We start from the raw sequence: 19,150 nt of genomic DNA on the forward strand, positions 1-19,150 counted from the left end.
TCCCAGGAAAGAATTCTTCTGAGCACTTGGATGAGAGGCCCCAGCATTTGTAGGACAGGAATGCAGCAGTGCTGGCAGAAGTCTCAGCTCAAGTGCTGGATGGGTCCAGAGCAAGCAGGTGACGTCAGGCTGGGTCACTGCGGTGGGGCTGTTTGCAGTGGTGTTCTCAGGAAGAAGGTCCAGCCACCCTCAGCTGAACACCATGGGCTCCCATGCATGAGGATGTCCTATGTCCTTATCTTTCCCTCCCTCCTCACATCACCCCAATGGTCACTTGTTGTTGCCTCCCCAGGTGTGTGCGTTGTGCTCCTAGGTTTTGACCTCATCCTGCCTCACACTGCCCACTCCCCAGGGGACCTTAGCAGAGTCCATGGTTCGTTGTGTTCCTATGTGTGTTCTTGACTTGTGTCTACTGTCCATGTCTGTGTGTCCTTGTGTGCCCCTCATCAGGAGGGAATGTGCAGCTCATGGCAGGGACACTCTCCTCTGCCCTGTCCATGAGCACCACAGAGCAGCAGGTTCCCAGGGTCAGAAGGAGCCTGAGTGCAGCTGAGTGCTGATGGCAGCAGCCTGCTCGAGATCTGTCCAGGGAAGAGGCACGGAAATGCAACCCCTGCCTCCTGAGACCTCCTCTTCCTGCCCCTCCAAAGCTCACGCCCTGCTGCTGCCAATTTCAGGACACAACAACAACAGGTTCACTCCAGCTTGGATCCTGACTTTAGTTCAATGGTAACAGTATTGGGAGTGTCTCATTGTAACTGGCAGTGCCCCCTCCCTGCCTCTGCAAGCCAGGACAACGCTGCCTTCCACAGGGCTAGAGAGTTCAAAAGGATGGGCAGGGAGAAAGGCTGAGGAATCCTGCCCACCTCGTGCTGGCCATCCCTCAGTGGATCTGCTTCCAATGCAGCGTCAGCGGTGCCTGGTGTGGGACACAGCCCCCTCTCACGTCCATGTCAATGCCAAATGTCCTTGTGCAGCCCATCGAGGTGCTGCTGTGTGAGGCAGGGGCTGAGACCTTGTCCTGAACAGGTACGGAATGAAAGGAACATGAAGCCTGATGTCGCTGTGCTGTGAGTGGAAGGACAGACCCTGTGGCTTGCACAGGGAAAGCCAAAGACCTGAGGACTGCTTTGGGCTTCAGCCCACAAACACCTTCATGCCCTGCATTGGAATGTCAGTCTGAGTGCCCAGCAACTGCCCCTGGGAGGGAAGGGACGGGACATTGGGTTTGAGACCGCATCCCCCAAAGCCTGCTGCTCTCCCACAGCCATGTCCAGAACAGACCCTCTTTCTCACATGGGCTCTGCACACTGGGCAAATTTTCTAAGTGCATCTCCCCTCCGGAATATCTGTCAGCCTGAGCTCAGCTCCAGCTTGGAGGCACTGAGCTAAGGGCTTCCCCCGTTCCCTTGGGGACCTTAGTGAGCCAAGTGCCAGGGAGCTCTGCTGGGAGAGCTCAGCCAGGCCTGATTCCCCTCTCCATGGAGTCTCTTTTGAGCTGCAGCTCTGCTGTTGCCCAAGGCCAACCTCATTGCTCATTCTCATGATGTGTAGAGAAGAGGAAGGGCAGGGGACATGTGTGCACCTGGATTTTAGAAGGACCTTTGACTCCCTCTCCAGTACTTCCTGATGATGAATAGGTTCATTAAGAGGCTGATAAGGTGGGTGGAAAATGTGCTCGACTAGCAGGCTCCAAGAGTTGTGACCATGAAGAAATGGGCTGGCTAGAACCTCATGAAGGCCAAAAAGAGCAAGGGCAAGGCTTTGCGTCTGGGCTAGAAACCACACCACGCACTCAGACACGTTGGGGACAGGCTGCCGAGGAAGCAGTTGCACAGAAAAGGATGTGTGGTTTTAGGAGACACTTAGCTGAATGTGAGACAGCAGCGTGCCCTTGCAGCAAAGAAGACCAAACACACCCTGAGCTGTGACAGCCAAAGTGTTGCCAGCAGGTGCAGGGAAGTGTCCCTGCCCCTCTGTCCCATTTGAGACCACCTCCCCAGTGCTGCTTCCAGACTGGGGCTCCCACATCAAGGAAGGATAGCGACACAGCCATGCAAGTCCAACAAAGGCAACCCAGGGGTTAGGGCGCTGTCAAACATGACATGCGAGGGGAAGCTGAGAGAACCAGGCCTGCCTGTTTTGGAGAAGAGATGGCTCAGGGAAGACCTGCTTGCTTTCTACAACTACTTAATCAGAGGAGACAAAGACGGACCAACATACTGGAAGGTCTCACTGATAGGAGTAGAGGCTGTGAAGAAGCAACTGGGACATGGGGAAAGCTGATTAAGCAATAGGCTAAAAGAAATAATGAGAAAAGGAAGGTGTTTCCTAATGAGGCTGTGCAATGTCCATCTGTCGTGGTTTAGACCCTGATGGGATGGGGGAGAGTATTGGAGGAGTAAGAGTGAGAAACACTCCTGGGTTGAGATAAGAACAGTTTAATAATCGAAATAAAATAAAATAGTAATGATAATAATAACAATATAATAATGATAATAATAATAATATTATACAAAGTAAGTGATGCACAATGCAATTGCTCACCACCCACCGACTGATACCCAGACAGTTCCCGAGCAGCGATCGCTGCTCCCCAGCCAGTCCCCCCCCACTTTCTATACTGAGCGTGACACCATATGGTATGGAATAGCCCTTTGGTCAGTTGGGATCAACTATTCTGGCTCTGCCCCCTCCCAGTTTCTTGTGCGCCTGGCAGAGCATAGGAAGCTGAAATGTCCTTGACTGGCATAAGCAGTACTGAGCAACAACTAAAAATATCAGTGTGTTATCAACATTCTTCTCCTACTAAATCCAACACATGGCACTATGCCTGCTACTAGGAAGAAAATTAACTCTATCCCAGCCGCAACCAGGACACCATCCCAGGAGGTGTTCAAGGATGGACCGAATGTGAGTTTTGCCAAGCCAATCTGATGGGATCTATTTGAGCAGAGGGTTGAATCTAGATGACCTCTGGAGGTGCCTTCTCACCTGCATTCTGAGATTCCCACCCTTTCCCAGCCCTCCCTGAGCCCTGCACACCCATGGGCTCACTTGTCCTCACACCCCCTCGGCCTCAGCAGAGCTGTCAGGCCTTGTGCCGGCACTGGGGAGAGGCAGCTGAAGGGAGGCTCTGCAGCCTGCTCCTTCCTTCCCCTGGGCAGGAAATGCGTGGCTGCTCTTTGCAGCCCCTGCGGTGGCAGGCAGCTCTGGGAAGCTGGTGCATGTGGCGGGTGAGGGCCCTGCAGCTGCCGCCGGCTGGAGCGGGCACTGGGCAGGCTTGTTGTTGGTGGGAGAGGACGGGCAGAGTGGGCTTGCAGGAGACAAAGTTGTGCCCGTGCAGAGCCGCTGAGCACTGGGAGCCCGGGCGAGCCCCCGAGCGGCGCCGGCGCAGGGCTCAGCCCCGGGGCGGAGCTGGCGACGGCGGAGAGGAGAGGAGAGGAGAGGAGAGGAGAGGAGAGGAGAGGAGAGGAGAGGAGAGGAGAGGAGAGGAGAGGAGAGGAGAGGAGAGGAGAGGAGAGGAGAGGAGAGGAGAGGAGAGGAGAGGAGAGGAGAGGAGAGGAGAGGAGAGGAGAGGAGAGGAGAGGAGAGGAGAGGAGAGGAGAGGAGAGGAGAGGAGAGGAGAGGAGAGGAGAGGAGAGGAGAGGAGAGGAGAGGAGAGGAGAGGAGAGGAGAGGAGAGGAGAGGAGAGGAGAGGAGAGGAGAGGAGAGGAGAGGAGAGGAGAGGAGAGGAGAGGAGAGGAGAGGAGAGGAGAGGAGAGGAGAGGAGAGGAGAGGAGAGGAGAGGAGAGGAGAGGAGAGGAGAGGAGAGGAGAGGAGAGGAGAGGAGAGGAGAGGAGAGGAGAGGAGAGGAGAGGAGAGGAGAGGAGAGGAGAGGAGAGGAGAGGAGAGGAGAGGAGAGGAGAGGAGAGGAGAGGAGAGGAGAGGAGAGGAGAGGAGAGGAGAGGAGAGGAGAGGAGAGGAGAGGAGAGGAGAGGAGAGGAGGCGGCGCGGCCGGAGCAGAGAGCCGGGGCTGGCGGCGGGCAGCGAGGCGCGGGCGGCGGAGCGGCGGGATGCGGCGGTGCCGGGGCGCAGGGCTGGCGGGGCTGGCCGCGGTGCTGCTGGGTGCGCGGGGCTGGCGGCGGTGGCGGGGGGGTAGGCTCTGTGCCCGGGCTGCTCCCCAGGGAGCCCAGCGCCAGCTCGGGCCTCTCCTTCTGCACCGTCTCTTTCCCCTCCCGGCCTCTCTGCCCTCTCTGCTCCCCCTTTCCCAGAGCTCTGCAGTCCCCCCTACGTAGCCTCCTTTGTTCCCATCATCTCTACCATCACAACTTGGCTGGCACGTGCGCCCGCTGCTCCGGGCACGCACTCTTGCCTCGGGTAATTCCACACTTACTATTGCCCTGATTTCAGCCCTCCTTCACTGCAACACCCACTCTCCCTGGGTACTACTCTCTACTACTCTACTGTCTCTTCCTCTCTTCATGTGTGCATCCGCCCCTCTTCTGAGCCATCTCTCCATGCATCTACCATCCCTAACCCCTCTTCCTGCTCTGAGACCCCCTCTCATCTCTCCCTCTGCTTCCTTCCTAGCTGTGCGCACAGGTTTGCTTTCCTGCACTGTGCCATACATCCTCTCATCCCCCCCGTGCATTCAGCCTTTATTTCTGTCCTGAATTCAGCCCTCCTTCCTTCACTGGAACACACCCAACTCTCCCGTCGCCTCTCCCTCTCGCCGTCCATCCATCCATCCATGCACCTGACTTTCTTCCCATCTCTGCATGCATCAGTTCCAAATTCCCTGCCAGCCTTTGTCCCTCACTCCACACACCCACACCAGGATCACTCTCCATCCCAGCTGAACAGCTCTCCATCCATTCCAGTCCGGCTCTGTCTCACTGCCACTCTTCACAACAGTTTCTCTGGGAGAATGAGAGCTGGGCGATCTTTGATGACCTTTGGGCTTCCCTTCTCCTTCCTCTGCAGTGGCTGTGGGCAGAGCCCAGGTGCAGCAGGACCCCTTGGCAGAGACCACCGAGGGCACCGACATCAGCATCAACTGCTCACACCCCAACATAAACAGCGATGATACCATCTACTGGTACCGTCAGCTCCCAGGCCGAGGCCCCGCATTCATCGCTTCCATTGTGAAGAAATTCAAGGATGTGCAGGACCCTCCGGGGCAGCTGTCGGTGGCGGCAGACCGCCGGTCCAGCGCCCTGCGGCTCTCCCAGCCCCGGCGCGGGGACGCGGCGGTGTATTACTGCGGCGTGGGAGGCACGGGGAGAGGAGCCGGGGCTGCGGGCGGGCACGAACCGCGGCGGGCGGGGCCGGGCGTGTGTGTGGGGGGCGGGGGGACAGCCCCGGCCGGGACCGACAGGGGGCGCTGCCGCTCCGCCCCCGGCACCGCCGCCGCCACCGGTACTGGGAACGGCTTCGGCATCGACACCGGCACCGGCATCCCCAGGTCCTCCTTGCAGTCAGTGCCTGGGCTCATGGGGTGGGCTGACCTTGGCTGGGCACCAGGTGCCCACCCAGCCGCTCCGTTCCTGCCCTCCTCGGCAGGACACAGTGCTGGCGCAGAAAATAAGATGCTGACCGAGTTGAAAGATGTACAATGAAACGCTCTTCTCTCAGCTCCTCAGAGCACCCCCGCGTCTTTCTCCACGGGCAGAGAAAAGGCACTGGGGACACATGGCTCCTCTTGCCTTACACACCTGGCTAAAAGCCCTCCAGGAGTGCCAGGGCTCTCTGAGGACTCAGGCAGGAGTCTAGCAAGCAGCTCAGATGAATAAGTTGGACATATGAACTAGGGCAGAGGTATCCATGCCTCAGTGCTTGAAGGCAAAATCCCTCTGAGTTGAATCCCATGCGAGGCACCTCTGCTGAGAAAGAAGCCGGCACAAATGCAGGGTCTAATCTATGCTCTCCCTGCAGACGAGGGAGGATTCTTGACCAGTTCTCTAGGGGAGAACCGATCTCATCCCCAAGTGGGTGTCTAAGACAGATGGAGCTGAACCCCCATCTGAAGGAACCCTTTCTCTCCTTTCTTCCTCCTTAGGGATTTACAGACCAGAAATCTCATGTGGCTAAAGAGCAGAGAAATCCCCCTTCATCTGGCTCTCCTTAAATGTGCAAGGCATTGCACGTCATTGCTCTATGTCTTGGGCAGGCTTCACTCACCAGCTCAGCCAATGCACATGATCCAAACAACATCTCTTCGTGCACCATCCTCCACAAAAAGCCACGGTCCCCTTGGCTGAGCGAGAATGTTGGAAAGAGGTTGATGTATTGGAGGAGCTCTGGATGCCGCGATGTCAGGAGAAGGGAGGACAAACGGATCTCACCTTGCTGACTCACTTCAAGCTGTACACAATTGCCTGACATTGCTTCCTCTCCATCCACCTAGTAGGTATTGACAGCTCGTGATCCCAATTTTCTTTCCCCGTCACAGCCAGCGCTCTACTTCCACAAAGGGGGGCTTTGCGTGCGCACACACAGTGTAACGTCTCTGCAGTTTAGCTCCATATAGGGAGAGCATACATCAGAGTCATCAGCATCATCAGGATAAGAACATGCCCACACCCTCCTCATTAACCCACCACCCAGGGGTTGGACTCGACAGAGCCATCTTCTCTAAGTCCTGTGTCTGAGGCTCTAATGTGGTTGAGGGGAGACCAACGTGCAGTGGGTGTGAGGGGGAGATGCAGCTGAGGAGAGTCATGTGCCCAGCTTGAGCCCATTCACCCACAGAGGAGCCCTCTCCCTGCTCTCTCTCTGCCCCTCAGTACCTTGGACATGGAAACGGGGTTTAACCCTGAGATGGAGGTGCTTGGAAGGCTAAGTAGATGTGGGCTATTTGCTCGGCGAGGAAGGGCATCTGGTCACAAGTGATAGGGAAATGTCTGAAGTACTCGCTGCCTATTCCTCCTCACATGTACTGGCACACAGATGTACACACACAAAAGCACTATGCCCATGCACCTATGCCCACACAATTACGTATATGCAGACCAGTCACACACACCTTCATGCTCCCCTGCATGAAGGCACATGTGTGTGCTAAATCACATGCACACTCTGGTGGTGCATCTCCCCCCTCCTCCCTTTTTTTTTTTCTCTCTTCAACCACTTTGCAACCTCAGGGATTCCTGCCAGACCGCGGCCTTGTGTAGTGAGCTGGTCGGTTAGGTGCCCTGTAATTGTACCAGAAACTGCTACATGGTCGAAGCGGAGAGTGGCCTTGTCCTTATCAGAAAGCCTTACATGGTTGAAGTGGGGAGTGAGAACAGGGGAGTGAGAACAGGGGAGTGAGAACAATCAGTTACCCCCTGACAGCTTTGAAACAGAGCAGTAATTACCGACTGAGAGCGTGGCTCGGATGGAGATTCACAGTGACTAAAGCAAATCATCTCACGATTTTATAAAACAGCAGTCCTAAGTGAGGCCCTTTGAGCTCTCCTGGACTGCAGCGCGCTGCACCAGCATCTCCCCCTGAGCAGGACTCCTCTCACAGCTAGCAGACTCAGTTTGCTACAATCAGAGGTCCATTGCTGACTGACAGTGGAGCCTGGGCTGAAACCCTTCACTCCTTGAGGCTCAACCCTCGCCCGTTGAGAAACGCCAAGACATTAGACCTGAGCATTTCACTGAACTCGAGGGCAATCTTTAAACTGGTATACCAGATCTTTTTATGTATGTATACATGTATCCATGGCTGTGTGTATGCATGTGTGAATCAGTTTAAGTAGTCTGTAGACGTAGGATTTGATTTCCAAGTGAGTCTTATACTGCTGCATTATCCTTATTCCTATAAACCATTGACCAAGTCTGAGACTAAGATTGGACCCAGCTGCACCTAGACTCCTCTCTGAGAAGGAGTTTAGAAAGCAAGGGGGTCTATCCTGAACCTCGTGACTCAACAGGAGGGTCCTCCTTATCCCCAGCATACACAATCTCTTTGTGAATCATTCCAACTCAGTGTAATTTAATTTTCCTTGATGCATTTCCATGTAATAATAGAGTGAACCTTGCCATCTTCCAATCTTAACTAAGTCACTGTTTTGATCAATTTTGTCTAATCCCTTTATTAATCACTGATGACTGAGTGCTATTAAAATATTACAACAAAATCCTGCGATTTGTTACAAGTAAATCTAAACTGCTACTAAATGAAACTGTGTTAAGTCACTCATTCACAATAAATTCACATAATCAGCAGGAGTCACAAACCTGCATTTGTGACACACAATCACGGACACAATTGCTCACACACAGAGAACATTTGTGCACAGCCACTGTTGCCATGAGTATTACCAGAGGCACACACATGTACGTGCGAATGCACACATGAGCACAGCCAGAAGAACATGTACATGAGCACGACCATGCACGCACACCACTGAGAACCAGGACGCCCGACACCAGCTCTCAGCCCCTCTAGACAGCTCCAGGCAAGTCCTTCAGACCCTACAGCCAAGGCAACAAATCAGTCCCTGGCCAGACCCATCAGCTTGAGTGACCTCAAGGGTCTGACAGTGGTTCACTCAGGTCTTTTTCTCACTGTGAGGTAGAGAGAAACCGCAGCAGAGTTGAAGCTGTCATGGCCTTTCCACACATTGAGCCTCTCCACATCTCATGTCTGTGTGTGAACAATAATATAAAAACTAGAGAACATGCCCATCGCCACAGCCCCACAAAGAATTCCCACATTCCTAGGAGAAGAATAAAAATCCTCCAGTGTTAGAAGCTCCCACCTGACCTGTGTGATCTCCAGGGAGCAGCCCCTGCTCTTGCAAAGGGAGCCCTGCTACAGTGACACACTCAGGTGGCTGCAGAAGGCTGTGTCTGGGACAAGCCAGACTCCCCTCAGGCTACAGACGCTGAGGCTGGGACATGAGAAGTGATGTAGCAGTGAGCCTGGCTCTAGACTCACTGTAAGGCAAATACCCTCTCTTCAAAAGGCAGAGAAATGCAGAAGCAACACTAATTTACAGAGCAGCTGAAAAAGTGGTTTGGCCAGCCTGTGAAAGTTCATGCATTCTTTTTAGCTTTTCCCCAGTTCTAATTGATGTGCTGGCCTTTTTTCTTCTTGTGTTTTGCATGCAGGTGCACGTGGTGTAATTGCCTGTAGCGAGAGGGAGCTGCCTGCAGCCTCCTCTGTCACCATGAGCAGACTGAGTTTATCCTGCAGCCAAAGCTCTCACATACAAAACAGTTTCTGCACATAAATATACAAGAGTATTATTGTTATAAGGAAGGTTAAAGAAAGTATACCCCCCCAAATGCCGACCTGGTATCAACAGGTGAGGAGAAGGCTGACATACTCAACAATTTCTTTGCCTCAGTCTTCACTGGCAACCTCTCTCCTCACCCCTCCCGAGCCGATAGACTGCAAGATGGGGACCAGGGGGGTAAAGCCCCTCCCACTGTAAGGGAAGATCAGGTTTGAGACCTCCTGAGGAACCTGAACGTACACAGGTATATGGGACCTCCAAGTCCTGAGGGAATTGGTTGATGTAGTTGCCAAGCCACTCTCCATGATATTTGAAAAGTCATGGCAGTCAGGTGAAGTCCCTGCTGACTGGAAGAAGGGAAACACTGTGCTCTTTTTTAACAAGGGAAGAAAGGAGGCCCCTGGGAACTACTCACCTGTCAGCCTCACCTCTGTGCCTGGGCAGATCATGGAGCAGGTCCTCCTAGAAGCTATGCTAAATCACGGGGAGGACAGGGAAGTGATTCGAGACAGCCAGCATGGCTTCACCAAGGGCAAGTCCTGCCTGACCCAACCTAGTGACTTTCTATGAAGGAGTGACAGCGTAAGTGGCCAAGGGAAAAGCAATGGATGTCATCTATGTGGACTTCTGTAAAACCTTTGAGACAGTCCCCCACAACATCCTTCTCTCTAAACTGGGGAGATATGGATTTGATGGGTGGACTGTTTGGTGGATAAGGAATTGGCTGGATGGTCACATCCAGAGTGTAGTGGTCAACGGCTCAATGTCCAGACGGAGACCAGTGACAAGTGGAGTCCCTCAGGGGTCCGCGCTGGGACCAGTGCTGTTTAATATCTTCATCAATGACCTAGACAGTGGGATCGAGTGCACCCTCAGCAAGTTTGCAGATGACACCAAGCTGAGTGATGCCGTTGACACACCAGAAGGAGTAGATGTCATCCAAAGGGACCTGGACAAGCTGGAGAGGTGGGCCTGTGTGAACCTCATCAGGTTCAACAAGGCCAAGTGCAAGGCCCTGCACATGGGATGGGGCAACCCCCAATATCAATACAGGGTGGGGGATGAAGGGATTGAGAGCAGCCCTGCCGAGAAGGCCTTGGGGGTCCTGGTGGATGAAAAGCTGGACATGAGCCAACAATGTGTGCTTGCAGCCCAGAAAGCCAACCGTATCCTGGGCTGCATCAAAAGCAGCATGGCCAGCAGGTCAAGGGAGGTCATTCTGGCTCTCTGCTCTGCTCTGGTGAGACCTCACCTGGAGCCCTGCGTCCAGCTCTGGAGCCCTCAGCACAAGAACGACATGGACCTGTTGGAGCAGATGCAGAAGAGGGACACCTAAATGATCCGAGGGCTGGAGCACCTCTCGTACGAGGACAGGCTGAGGGAGTTGGGGTTGTTCATCCTGGAGAAGTGAAGGCTGTGAGGAGACCTTATTGCAGGCTTTCTGTACTTTAAGGGGGCCTACAGGAAAGATGGGGACAATCTTTTTAGCAAGGCCTGTTGTGACAGGACAAGGAGTAATGGTTTAAAACTAAAGGAGGCTAGACTTTAGACTGCCTATAAGGAAGAAATTTTTTACAGTGAGGGTGGTGAAGCACTGGAATGGGTTGCCCAGAGAGGCAGTGGAGGCCCCATCCCTAGAAATATTCCAGGTCAGGTTGCACGGGGTTCTGAGCAACCTGACCTGGTTAAAGCTGTCCCTGCTCACTGCAGGGGGGTTGGGCTAGATGACCTCTAAAGGTCCCTTCTAACCCAAAGCATTCTATGATTCTATAAGGCCCCAGCATTTGTAGGACAGGAATGCAGCAGTGCTGGCAGAAGTCTCAGCACACCTTGAGACAGATCGGTGCCTGCCTTCCACACAGTGGAGCCACAGCATGATTTAAATCACCATCAGAAAAAACAATCTCTGGCAACAGTGCCCTTAGTTGGAAGTGTCAAACCTGCATGGATCCTGTGACCTTTTCCTACCCTTCCAAATCTCCTCGGTTGCGCAGCCGAACTACAGGTCATGGCAAGAGCCAGTAGCAGCGCTCTGGCGGTGCTTTGGCCAAAGGGCTTACTCGTCTGTCAGAAGAAATGCCATCCCTCCCTCTTCTACAAGGACAATTGCAGATGGTATCATGGCTGCGAAGGACCTGAGGTACTTCTGCTTGTTACAAGATTTAGTGCAGTAAGGTTAGAAAGTCCAACTGTGCTGCTGGAGGTGATGGTTATTAATAGTATGATGAGGGAAAAAGGATGTCAGCCATGGAAATGAAAGGCCCTTATAAAGCTTTTGGCCTTCAGTCATGCTAAGATACGCTTCATGAGCTGTAATTCCTTGTTGGTGAAGGACATCAGTGTGGGGATTTGCATTCTTCCACTTGTACACTTTTGTCAAGACATCTGGATTTTCATGCAGAAAATAGGATATGAGACTGTAGTAGCTGCCAAGAGACATTTCCACCAACCAGAAGGGATGAGATTTACATGGAAAAAAATCCTCTCCCCTGAGAATGGCAGCCAATTCCTGAGCACAGACTCTCTGGGGGGACCAGTGAAGCCCTCAAGAGCTCTGAGCCCCCCTGCAGCTCTCTTGGGAAGTGCACCCAGTACCCTCGTGCTTGCTGATCTCACATTCTCCTGCACGCTCTGTATCAGAGCAATTTGCTCTCCCTCAGAAATACACCACTGCACTGTCCCGCTTTTTGTGCTGACTGCCCTCAGCTCCCACATGCTTACATCCAATTTCCACCCTTGGCGCACTCAGCAGCATGGGTGACTTTTCCCTGCTCCTGCTGCCCATGTGTGCTGGCCATGACCCCTAGACTGGGTGGTGGAGGGGAGAGGAAGCTGGAGTAGCAGCTATGGGCAATCCCAAAGGCTGTTGTGTTCCATATATGTTCCCATAGCATTCTCCTTGGGAAGTTGGCAGCTCATGGCTTGGATGGGCGTACTCTTCACTGGGTAAAAAAGTGGCTGGGTGGCCGAGCCTAGAGAGTAGTGGTGAACGGAGTTAAATCCAGTTGGTGTCCGGTCACGAGTGGTGTTCCCCAGGGCTCCGTTTTGGGGCCAGCCTTGTTTAATATCTTTATCGATGATCTGGATGAGGGCATTGAGTGCACCCTCAGTAAGGTTGCAGATGACACCAAGTAGCTGGAAAGCGGCCTGGCCGAAAAGGACCTGGGGGTGTTGGTAGACAGCCGGCTGAACATGAGCCAGCAGTCTGCCCAGGTGGCCAGGAAGGCCAACAGCATCCTGGCTTGTATCAGGAATAGTGTGGCCAGCAGGAGCAGGGAGGTGATTGTCCCCCTGTACTCGGCACTGGTGAGGCCGCACCTGGAATCCTGTGTCCAGTTTTGGGTCCCTCAACACAAGAAAGACATTGAGGTGCTGGAGCGTGTTCAGAGAAGGGCAACGGAGCTGGTGAAGGGTCTGGAACACAGGCCTTCTGAGGAGCCGCTGAGGGAACTGGGACTGTTTAGTCTGCAGTTGAGGAGTCTGAGGGGAGACCTTATCGCTCTCTACAACTACCTGAAAGGAGGCTGTAGTGAGGTGGGTGTTGGTCTCTTCTCCCATGTAGTTAGCGATAGGATGAGAGGAAATGGGCTCAAGCTGCGCCAGGGGAGGTTTGGATTGGATATTAGGAAAAATTTCTTCACGGAAAGGGTGGTGAATCATTGGAAGAGGCTGCCCAGAGAGGTGGTGGAGTCACCATCCCTGGAGGCGTTCAAACAACGGGTAGATGTGGCACTTTGGGACATGGTTTAGTCTAGTCTACCCTTAATTGGTTTAGTGTGGATGTGGTAATGTTAGGTTAATGGTTGGACTGGATGATCTTAAAGGTCTTTTCCAACCTAAATGATTCCATGATTCTATGATTCTATGATTCTATGATGCTATGATTCTATGATTCTATGATTCTATGATTCTATGATTCTATGTTTGTTGCTTTGCCACTCTTGCCATTCTGCAAAGCAAATGGCCTTCTGGAGCCCACACCCACCCCCTGCTACCCCAGTACAGCTCCAGACACAGCAAGACCAAAGCCCTTCCTCAAGAGCTGGCGGGGCTGCTGATGCCTCACCGCCTCCTGCCTCTCCGGCCACTTTTGGGCAGAGACACAGCAAGGCAAGGCCTGATGGTCACTGGCAGCAGAGCAGCCAGGGATGACTTCCTCAGTTCCCAGGGACGGTGCCCAAAAGAGGAGCCACCACAGCGTGTGAAACCCTCCCATTCCTCTGTGAAAGGAGAAGGGTCTCCTTGTGCCCTCACCTGCTTCCACCCCTGAGCAAGACCCTTCCCCTTTGGCACCTTGGGGAGTGTCCACAGAGGGAAGGACCACATGGAGGCCAGGCCTGAGTGCAGCAGAACTTTAATGAGGCTAAAGAGGGAAACAAAGTCACTCTGAGTGGAGGACAGCAGTGCAGGGAGCCTAGAGCCTGCAGTCCTTGTGCATGGAGAGTTCTGGCATGACGTCCGTCTGCCTGTGCCATACAAGGGAGAGGAGCCAGATGTTCCCCACCAGGCTGGCTTTGGTGGGACCTGGTGCCAAGGGGATACAAAGCAAACAAAGAAGAGGGGAAACAAGGCAAAACCATTCAGCTGTACTGAAAACACCTCCAAAATCTCAATCCCCTGTGTATTACCATGTTCTGAGTTCCTCAAGGTGTGTTCCTGGGGCATTCCCAGCATCTTTAACAGGGGAGGCACCTTCTGCCACAGTAGCGGCTGGTAATGCCAGAGAGGCCAAAGCCCCCAGAGGAGATGGGCACTCCCTCAGAGCTGAGGATGCTACCGACAGCAGCAGAGGTGGAGGATCCCACAACGGTGTTCTGCGGGAAGGAGCTGAGGATGGGTCCAGGCAGGGTCACCACCACAGGAGAGGGTTCAATGACGACGGTGGAGTTCTGGCACTGCCTGACACAGGGCTCGTTGCAGCTGTTGGCCAGCGGGGTCGGGCCGCAGGGCCGGCATGGCAGGCACGGATTGTAGCAGGACATGTCTCTGGGCTGGAGATGCACCTGGGAGAGAGGGCAGGGAGGAAGCAGAGCACAAGGGTGGGTGATGAGCAGCCTGGTTACACAGTCACAAAGGAGGCAAGGCCACAATTCAGTGGTGAGAGGGATGCGCTAGGCGCCACATGGTCTCCATTACCCTACAAAGAGCAGCCTGGCCCAGGGACACTCTCTCCTAATTCATGAGCCAAAAGCCCCCACAGCCACATCCCAGCCTCTCTCTAACCAGACCTTCTCCCCACTTCCCTCTCCCATGACCAGAAGATCTGAAATGCAGCAAAGAACAGAGCAATTTCAGCTGAGAGGTCCATCAGGGAGAGATCTCAGTTTGGAAGAGGAGGAGAAGGGGCTTCAGACTCACCTGGTTCCCAAGCAGAAGGAGGCAAGAGAAGTGGATGAGAGAGCAGGCACTTGCGCTGCCTTTTATACCTGCCCTTCATTGCCGCAGGACCAGAAGCACCCGCGGCAGAGGTAGCAATTCTCGGACAAGCTCATCTTGAATGCAAACCAGCGCAGCTAATGACAGGGGCTGTGCTTTGGTTTCCTGCACTGATGCCTTTTCATTTCCAGATTTGTGCCATGCCCATTTCCCAATGAAGGCTTCTTCTGAGCACTCGGATGAAAGGCCCCAGCATTTGTAGGACAGGAATGCAGCAGTGCTGGCAGAAGTCTCAGCTCAAGTGCTGGATGTGTCCAGGGCAGGCAAGTGATGTTCAGCCTGGGTCACTGCGGTGGGGGCTGTTTGCAGTGGTGTTCTCAGGAAAAAGGTCCAGCCACCCTCAGCTGAACACCATGGGCTCCCATGCATGAGGATGTGTCCGTCATCAGGAGGGAATGTGCTGCTCATGGCAGGGACACTCTCCTCTGCCCTGTCCATGAGCACCACAGAGCAGCAGGTTCCCAGGGTCAGAAGGAGCCTGAGTGCAGCTGAGTGCTGATGGCAGCAGCCTGCTAGAGATATGTCCAGGCAAGAGGCACGGAAATGCAGCCCCTGCCTCCTGAGACCTCCTCTTCCTGCCCCTCCAAAGCTCACGCTCCGCTGCTGCTGATTTCAGGACACAACAACAGGTTCACTCCAGCTTGGATCCTGACTTTAGTTCAATGGTAACAGTATTGGGAGTGTCTCATTGTAACTGGCAGTGCCCCCTCCCTGCCTCTGCAAGCCAGGACACCGCTGCCTTCCACAGGGCTAGAGAGTTCAAAAGGATGGGGATTGCTTCATGGGCAGGGAGAAAGGCTGAGGAATCCTGCCCACCTCGTGCTGGCCATCCCCCAGTGGATCTGCTTCCAATGCAGCGTCAGCGGTGCCTGGTGTGGGACACAGCCCCCTCTCATGTCCATGTCAATGCCAAATGTCCTTGTGCAGCCCTTCGACGTGCTGCTGTGTGAGGCAGGGGCTGAGACCTTGTCCTGAACAGGTACGGAATGAAAGGAACATGAAGCCTGATGTCGCTGTGCTGTGAGTGGAAGGACAGACCCTGTGGCTTGCGCAGGCAAAGCCAAAGACCTGAGGACTGCTTTGGGCTTCAGCCCACAAACACCTTCATGCTCTGCATTGGAATGTCAGTCTGAGTGCCCAGCAACTGCCCCTGGGAGGGAAGGGAAGGGACATTGGGTTTGAGACCGCATCCCCCAAAGCCTGCTGCTCTCCCACAGCCATGTCCAGAACAGACCCTCTTTCTCACATGGGCTCTGCACACTGGGCAAATTTTCTAAGTGCATCTCCCCTCCGGAATATCTGTCAGCCTGAGCTCAGCTCCAGCTTGGAGGCACTGAGCTAAGGGCTTCCCCCGTTCCCTTGGGGACCTTAGTGAGCCAAGTGCCAGGGAGCTCTGCTGGGAGAGCTCAGCCAGGCCTGATTCCCCTCTCCATGGAGTCTCTTTTGAGCTGCAGCTCTGCTGTTGCCCAAGGCCAACCTCATTGCTCATTCTCATGATGTGAGAGGAAGTCTAGAGAAGAGGAAGGGCAGGGGACATGTGTGCACCTGGATTTTAGAAGGACCTTTGACTCCCTCTCCAGTACTTCCTGATGATGAATAGGTTCATTAAGAGGCTGATAAGGTGGGTGGAAAATGTGCTCGACTAGCAGGCTCCAAGAGTTGTGACCATGAAGAAATGGGCTGGCTAGAACCTCATGAAGGCCAAAAAGAGCAAGGGCAAGGCTTTGCGTCTGGGCTAGAAACCACACCACGCACTCAGACACTTTGGGGACAGGCTGCCGAGGAAGCAGTTGCACAGAAAAGGGTGTGTGGTTTTAGGAGACACTTAGCTGAACGTGAGACAGTAGCGTGCCCTTGCAGCAAAGAAGACCAACCACACCCTGAGCTGTGACAGCCAAAGTGTTGCCAGCAGGTGCAGGGAAGTGTCCCTGCCCCTCTGTCCCATTTGAGACCACCTCCCCAGTGCTGCTTCCAGACTGGGGCTCCCACATCAAGGAAGGATAGCGACACAGCCATGCAAGTCCAACAAAGGCAACCCAGGGGTTAGGGCGCTGTCAAACATGACATGCGAGGGGAAGCTGAGAGAACCAGGTCTGCCTGTTTTGGAGAAGAGATGACTCAGGGAAGACCTGCTTGCTTTCTACAACTACTTAATCAGAGGAGACAAAGACGGACCAACATACTGGAAGGTGTCAGTGATAGGAGTAGAGGCCGTGAAGAAGCAACTGGGACATGGGGAAAGCTGATTAAGCAATAGGCTAAAAGAAATAATGAGAAAAGGAAGGTGTTTCCCAATGAGGCTGTGCAATGTCCATCTGTCGTGGTTTAGACCCTGATGGGATGAGGGAGAGAATTGGAGGAGTAAGAGTGAGAAACACTCCTGGGTTGAGATAAGAACAGTTTAATAATCGAAATAAAATAAAATAGTAATGATAATAATAACAATATAATAATGATAATAATAATAATATTATACAAAGTAAGTGATGCACAATGCAATTGCTCACCACCCACCAACTGATACCCAGACAGTTCCCGAGCAGCGATCGCTGCTCCCCAGCCAGTCCCCCCCCACTTTCTATACTGAGCGTGACACCATATGGTATGGAATAGCCCTTTGGTCAGTTGGGATCAACTGTTCTGGCTCTGCCCCCTCCCAGTTTCTTGTGCGCCTGGCAGAGCATAGGACGCTGAAAAGTCCTTGACTGGCATAAGCAGTACTGAGCAACAACTAAAAATATCAGTGTGTTATCAACATTCTTCTCCTACTAAATCCAACACATGGCACTATGCCTGCTACTAGGAAGAAAATTAACTCTATCCCAGCCGAAACCAGGACACCATCCCAGGAGGTGTTCAAGGATGGACCGAATGTGAGTTTTGCCAAGCCAATCTGATGGGATCTATTTGAGCAGAGGGTTGAATCTAGATGACCTCTGGAGGTGCCTTCTCACCTGCATTCTGAGATTCCCACCCTTTCCCAGCCCTCCCTGAGCCCTGCACACCCATGGGCTCACTTGTCCTCACACCCCCTCGGCCTCAGCAGAGCTGTCAGGCCTTGTGCCGGCACTGCAGAGAGGCAGCTGAGGGAGGCTCTGCAGCCTGCTCCTTCCTTCCCCTGGGCAGGAAATGCGTGGCTGCTCTTTGCAGCGCCTGCGGTGGCAGGCAGCTCTGGGAAGCTGGTGCATGTGGCGGGTGAGGGCCCTGCAGCTGCCGCAGGCTGGAGCGGGCACTGGGCAGGCTTGTTGTTGGTGGGAGAGGACGGGCAGAGTGGGCTTCCAGGAGACAAAGTTGTGCCCGTGCAGAGCCGCTGAGCACTGGGAGCCCGGGCGAGCCCCCGAGCGGCGCCGGCGCAGGGCTCAGCCCCGGGGCGGAGCTGGCGGCGGCGGCGAGGAGAGGAGAGGAGAGGAGAGGAGAGGAGAGGAGAGGAGAGGAGAGGAGAGGAGAGGAGAGGAGAGGAGAGGAGAGGAGAGGAGAGGAGGAGAGGAGAGGAGAGGAGAGGAGAGGAGAGGAGAGGAGAGGAGAGGAGAGGAGAGGAGAGGAGAGGAGAGGAGAGGAGAGGAGAGGAGAGGAGAGGAGAGGAGAGGAGAGGAGAGGAGAGGAGAGGAGAGGAGAGGAGAGGAGAGGAGAGGAGAGGAGAGGAGAGGAGAGGAGAGGAGAGGAGAGGAGAGGAGAGGAGAGGAGAGGAGAGGAGAGGAGAGGAGAGGAGAGGAGAGGAGAGGAGAGGAGAGGAGAGGAGAGGAGAGGAGAGGAGAGGAGAGGAGAGGAGAGGAGAGGAGAGGAGAGGAGAGGAGAGGAGAGGAGAGGAGAGGAGAGGAGAGGAGAGGAGAGGAGAGGAGAGGAGAGGAGAGGAGAGGAGAGGAGAGGAGAGGAGAGGAGAGGAGAGGAGAGGAGAGGAGAGGAGAGGAGAGGAGAGGAGAGGAGAGGAGAGGAGAGGAGAGGAGAGGAGAGGAGAGGAGAGGAGAGGAGAGGAGAGGAGGCGGCGCGGCCGGAGCAGAGAGCCGGGGCTGGCGGCGGGCAGCGAGGCGCGGGCGGCGGAGCGGCGGGATGCGGCGGTGCCGGGGCGCAGGGCTGGCGGGGCTGGCCGCGGTGCTGCTGGGTGCGCGGGGCTGGCGGCGGTGGCGGGGGGGTAGGCTCTGTGCCCGGGCTGCTCCCCAGGGAGCCCAGCGCCAGCTCGGCCCTCTCCTTCTGCACCGTCTCTTTCCCCTCCCGGCCTCTCTGCCCTCTCTGCTCCCCCTTTCCCAGAGCTCTGCAGTCCCCTCTACGTAGCCTCCTTTGTTCCCATCATCTCTACCATCACAACTTGGCTGGCACGTGCGCCCGCTGCTCCGGGCACGCACTCTTGCCTCTGGTAATTCCGCACTTACTATTGCCCTGATTTCAGCCCTCCTTCACTGCAACACCCACTCTCGCTGGCTACTACTCTCTAGTGCTCTACTGTCTCTTCCTCTCTCCATCCGTGCATCCACCCCTCTTCTGACCCATCTCTCCATGCATCT

At 54.5% G+C, this 19,150-nt stretch overlaps 1 protein-coding gene and 1 gene segment (V, D, J or C); one reads left to right on the top strand and one right to left on the bottom strand.

The window, feature by feature from the left end:
* The first annotated feature begins 950 nt into the window (after positions 1 to 950).
* LOC142595296 (T cell receptor alpha variable 4-like) lies at positions 951 to 6,109 on the top strand. The segment is given in 4 exon segments: positions 951 to 996; positions 4,966 to 5,256; positions 5,917 to 5,969; positions 6,041 to 6,109. Coding segments are annotated over 4 exon segments (459 nt in total).
* Positions 6,110 to 13,891: 7,782 nt separating this feature from the next.
* On the bottom strand, positions 13,892 to 14,197 carry LOC142595247 (feather keratin Cos1-1/Cos1-3/Cos2-1-like). Its single transcript, XM_075722982.1, has one exon. The coding sequence runs from the start codon at positions 14,195 to 14,197 to the stop codon at positions 13,892 to 13,894; it is 306 nt and encodes a 101-aa protein (XP_075579097.1).
* Between the last annotated feature and the right edge of the window lie 4,953 nt (positions 14,198 to 19,150).

Source organism: Pelecanus crispus, chromosome 18 (genome assembly GCF_030463565.1).
Source record: "Pelecanus crispus isolate bPelCri1 chromosome 18, bPelCri1.pri, whole genome shotgun sequence".
NCBI classification, from domain to species: domain Eukaryota; kingdom Metazoa; phylum Chordata; class Aves; order Pelecaniformes; family Pelecanidae; genus Pelecanus; species Pelecanus crispus.